The following is a 5,282-nucleotide window of genomic DNA, read 5'->3' as shown; positions in this document are numbered from 1 at the left end:
TCGCACCTGACCGTTTTCCTCCCCAGGTGCGAGGTGCGGCCGGGACCCGAGTTCCTCACCCGATCCTACCTCTTCTACGCCAACCGCCTCTTCAAGGCTTACCAGTTCTACTACTGGGACCCCTCCTGCCGCGACCCCTCCTACTCACTGGTCATCAAGGGCAAGCTCCGCCTGCGCCAGGCCTCCTGGATCACCCGCGGGGCCACTGAGGCCGACTACCACCTCCACAAAGTTGGCATCGTTTTCCACAGCCAGAAAGCCATGCGGGAGGTGGCCGCCTGGATCAACCAGACCTCCGGCGAGGGCTGCAGCGGGTTCCTGCCTCCGGGGCGCACCTGGGCTCCCGGCGCCCTCTACGAACTGCTGAGCGCCAAGACCGAGCGTGACTGCACTGCCGCCTTGGGCTTCGCCATGCATGAGCTGAGCCTGGTGCGGGTGGAGAAGCATTACCAGCCCTTGCTGCAGCCGCAGCAGAGCGGGAGCCGGCTGGTGGAGGAGCTGTACCTGGGGGACATTCACACGGAGTGGGTCGAGAGGCTCCACTACCGACCGACTGGTTATCAGCGACCTATGCAGAGCGCTGTGGTAAGGACGATGTCTTTACGCGGTCCCCTCATCGGTTCATGCCAAGCACGTGTTATTTCCGAGAGAGCAGGACTGAGGTGGGTGAAAGCTCAGCAAAACCGACATCAGAGACAAGCCTGTGTTGGTACGGGCCTGGAGTTAATGGCTTTTCTTTGGCTCTGTGTTTTCCTAGGAAATGCAGTTTCCTCATTTCTCGCACCAAAGTCAGTGAAAGCTTCGGGCTGCACATCATTAGAGGCTGCCTGCTCTGTCGTTTGTCTTCCTCCCCTCTCCTTCATTCTTTGTCGTGTCCTCCAGGTTGAGGAGAGGGGCGAGGAAGCAACATCTGCCATTAAATCATTACTCCTCGGTGTAATGCCATTAGAAGAGGAGCTTGCCCTGAATACAATTATGTTATTACACAGAAATCAAACTTTCACTTTGACGTAAATAAAACCGAGCAGGAGACGTGGTTGCATTTTTTAAATTTTAATTTATTTATTTTATTTTATTTTGCAGCAGGTTAGTTTATTTCCAGGAAAGCACATTTCTATCTGAATCATAGCTAATCAATTCAGAAATGATTGAGCAGTGAGATGGGGTGAAAAAACCTCCCTGACCTTTACCAGAAGAATTGAATTAACTGAAAAAAAAATTATTTTGGGGGCAACATTTCCCCACACCCCAAACTAGACCAACTGAACTCTGAAAAACACAGAGCAACACCCCTCTCCCCCTCGAAAGTAACATTCTCAAATTGGTTAAACTTGTGTTATCTTGGGCCAAAACCATATATATGAGCAAAACCAGATGGTAAACATAAACACTTTTAAAAGTTAATTTAAAACCAAACCTAAAGATACTGAAATTCACTCTCGGAATATAGCACTGTAATTAATCAGCTAACAGCTCTCCAATGGACCAGCACATGATGTCACCACTTGGCGCTAATTAGAAGCTGCCATACATTAGAAATAACTTCACACGACTGGTTTAAGCAAGTAAGATTTTTGGCTCCATGTCTGTAGTGATAATTTTATTGGGCACAGGATTTTTCTTTCTTTTCTTTTCCTGAACTAACATCCATTTGCTTGTGCTAGTGAGGGTTACACAGCTATGTTAGGAATTATTTTTTAACCCTCTTTGTGAAAATATCACTCTTTTCCCCTTAAATTTATATCTGTTTTAAAGAAACCCATTCTCCCCAAATTACCTTTCATTATCAAAGAATTTCCTGTCTAAGGAGAGCATATATATTTGCCAACTTCTGGGATTATTTAGCCATAATGTACTGTGTACTGTCAGCACTCATTAATGTGACAGTAGCAGTAAAGCAAGCTGAAAATGACTAAATTACAGTAGACTCCAATCAACTTGCATGTAAATTACCCACCCTACAGTTAACTACCGAGTTATTTAACCTTGTTGCGTACGACAGTTCAGTGAAGATTAGCTTGTGTTCTAGAAAATGATACAATGTTCAAACCCTGCTTATTTAAAAATAAATCAGTTGTGATATATGAAGTATAAGAAAAGGCTGCAAGCTGCACAAAAAAACCTCCTGGCGTTGGATCAGCTGCAGGACTGGTTTGACTCAGAGCTCTGCACGAAGCCCAGGCAGAGAAGCAAAGGTCGGGTCCTTGTTTTGCAGTAGGTCTTTTTCTTCTCTGTCTCCGGTGCGATGCCCGTTCTGGCTGCTTTGCAAAGCCCCTGCCTCCCTCCCGAGCCGCCTCACCTGCCGCCCGGACGGCGACCTGCAAACGCAGCCGCCGATGCGGGAGCCTGCGCAGGGGCTCTGTACGGCCGCGGTAGGAAGGGGGCGAGGGGGAAGCAGAACGCGCTGTGCTTTTGGCTGTCCTGGAGAGGCTGCCATCAGTGTGGTGTAGCACAGCCCCAGGAGCCTCCCCGCGGTAAAGGTTTCACAGCCTTTTTGGTTGCCGAAAAGACTGCATCGTTTTTTCTGGATCAGTGCAGAAGCACGGTGATGTAGCTGTCATCTCCCAGCACCCTCACCCATGGGTACGCGCAGCAGCTTGCAGTGGAAAACTTGTGGGGGAACAATCTGGATGGCCCGAGGGAGCGTTCCCTGCCCTTACAGCAGCTCTGCCCTTGCCCTGTCGTCCTCCCCGCAGGCTATCCTTAGCGGCCCTGGCGCAGGGCAGACAGCAGCCTCAGGGCAGAGACCTCTTCATCCTTCCTGGCATACCAGAACAGCAAAGAGCCAGGGCAGCGCTTTATCTCACTTAATCTGCTTGAATGTCTTGGGCCAGGCTCATTGCAGTTGAATACCCCGGTGCAGGAGAGGGGAGTTTCAGCTTTTAAAATATTCTGAAAGGGTTTTTTGCCTATCAGTTTACAAAAATGTTATTTTTTGTCTTCTGCAGCACCACGTGCATCCTTGCCCGGCCTGTGGGATTATATACAGAGCTGATGAACACCACCCACCCATACTACCCGTCAGAGCTCAGCTGCCAATGCAGCTCAGCGGCAGCTGGGTGAGCACCCGCTGCGAGGTCCGACCTGCAGTGCTTTTCCTTACCAGGTACTTCATATTCCACGGTAGCAACCACACCTGGGAAGGTTACTACTATCACTACTCCGACCCACTCTGCAAACAGCCGACTTTCACCATCTACGCATCTGGGCATTACACCCAAGGCATCCCCTCCTCCAAAGTGAGAGGTGGGACAGAGCTGGCTTTTAAAGTCACGCAGGCTCGGGTGACGCCAATGGACCAGGTGACGGTGATGATGCTGAACTCCTCAGAACCTGGAAGCTGTGGGCTGACAGGCTCCTGGAGTGCTGGGGTGGAGCAGGATATAACACCCACAAATGGATGTTTGGCTCTGGGCATCAAGCTGCCCCACACGGAGTACGAACTTTTCAAAACGGAGCAAGACGCGAAAGACCGCAGCCTGCTGTACATTGGTGAAAGGCCCACGGACGGATCCAGTCCCGACAGCCCAGACAAGCGACCCACGTCGTATCAGGCACCTCTGATTCAGTGTGCTGGAGCGTCGGAGGAATTCTCTAACTATGTTAGTCTAAAATACTTGGGAAAAAAGGATGCTAATGGGAATGAAGCGCTAAAACCTTTGCCTGTGGCCTTTTTATTGTTTATAGCACTTCTGTTTTTAAGATGGGACTAGTTATCTATTCAGGTACAGCACAGAATTCAGATAGTCTTGGTGCTAGCGTGACTTTTATAGCCTTCAAATGAGCACATCTGGAGTCAGTTTTACTCAGATTTGGAAACACTTTTTTAAAAACCCCAACAACAGTGAACGAAGCCAAGAAGATATGCCTGGCTACATACTGTTTGTCCTGTGGCATTATTGCCTAATCTCCCCTCTTCTTCACGTACAAATTTAATGTAGTGACATGAATGCGCTCCATGTTGCAATAGATAATTTAGCAATATGGGGGGGGGGGAAGCGACATCACTTACAATTGCTGCTTTGAGCTTTTGACGTTGCTAAGATTTAATCAAGAGCTTGATTCAGATGTAATTCAGCCATCCAAAGGGTCGGCTGCTGAGTTTCTTTGAGGTTAAGTTCCCTCCCATCATACTCCTTACTGCTGTTCTTGCAAATTTAATCTGCAGAGTCAGTCAGCAATAGATAAACAGTCAGCAAGTGCTCTTGATAAGGGCACGGTTATTCCTGCCTTTCTCAGTTTACAGACATTTTCTGCAGTTTTCAGGTGTACGTACGCACACAAAGATGCAACACACAATCTTCCACTTACATATGTACATAAAGCAGCTCTCACAGAGCATTACCTCGACAGACTGTTGTGCCTGACCCTGGTCATAAAAGAAGATACAGTAAATGGAAAAGGCTTCTGTGCACAACCGCTCCCCCCCTCAGCATTACCTGGCTGCAGACACTGCAGCCTTGCTGCATTATTCTGGCTTTCCCAGTGCCGTACTGGCCTGCACTTTGGTACATCAGCAATGGCCCCATGTCGCTGCCCGCCTTGCCCAGCAGGCAAAGGCACTGCCAGGCAATCGCGTCTCCCACTCACCGTGCACCGAGCGAAGCAAAAGATCGCTTACAAGTCTTCTCAGGCCATATATTTTCACTGTCTCCTCTTTAGTAAGTGTACTGGCATACCAGTTGTTAATCCAGCTCTTCGTTCAATCAAAATGTCACTTCCAGCGTCATTCCTGTATAGATGTTTTATAAATCTGCCTCTAGTGACCAATGGGCTGAGGAGACACTCGAATCAGACAGCACAGTCAGGTCAGACTGATTTCTACTGACAAGAAGGGCAAACTAAGAAATTATATTCCCTGTCTGCTGCAGCTAAGAAGCATATAACTTACTTGGAGAAGACCTCCCAGTAGCTAAATCCTCTCCAAATAACCCTATATATCTTACTCACAAAGGATATTTTCTTAAACCAGCTACGCAATAGCTACCTTCTTAATGCTGTATTTACGAACTTGCAGCTTGTACTTAGATAAATTATGGGGTTTATAACATAAAAATACTTTGGGGGATCTGTACATTAACTAATAATTCAAATGAGATGCTTATTAAATGCATACAATTGTGACATAAATGTTGTGATCATGTTCGCATGTTCCAGGCATGATCAAATATTAATCATGCACATATACTTCTAAGATGATACACAAAAAGGCCAAGCTTGGCTACCTCACCTTCGGTTCCCTCAACAATCAGTGGAGAATGAGGCTTCTCCGCGGTTAGTTC

General features: G+C 47.8%; 1 protein-coding gene across 1 annotated transcript in view; it reads left to right on the top strand.

Moving 5' to 3' along the window:
- The window catches only part of APCDD1L (adenomatosis polyposis coli down-regulated 1-like), a 5,200-nt gene extending 1,435 nt beyond the window's left edge, over positions 1-3,765 (top strand). Inside the window, exons 2-3 of the mRNA XM_009326868.1 lie at positions 27-585; positions 2,949-3,765. Coding sequence (XP_009325143.1) covers positions 27-585; positions 2,949-3,713 — 1,324 coding nt within the window. The 3' untranslated portion in view covers positions 3,714-3,765. The remainder of the gene's footprint in view (positions 1-26; positions 586-2,948) is intronic.
- The last annotated feature ends 1,517 nt before the right edge of the window (positions 3,766-5,282 follow it).

Source organism: Pygoscelis adeliae, unplaced genomic scaffold (genome assembly GCF_000699105.1).
Source record: "Pygoscelis adeliae isolate BGI_AS28 unplaced genomic scaffold, ASM69910v1 Scaffold286, whole genome shotgun sequence".
NCBI lineage: Eukaryota > Metazoa > Chordata > Aves > Sphenisciformes > Spheniscidae > Pygoscelis > Pygoscelis adeliae.
The sequence above is the reverse complement of the archived record's forward strand: the minus strand, read 5'-3'. Positions and strand labels throughout refer to the sequence as shown.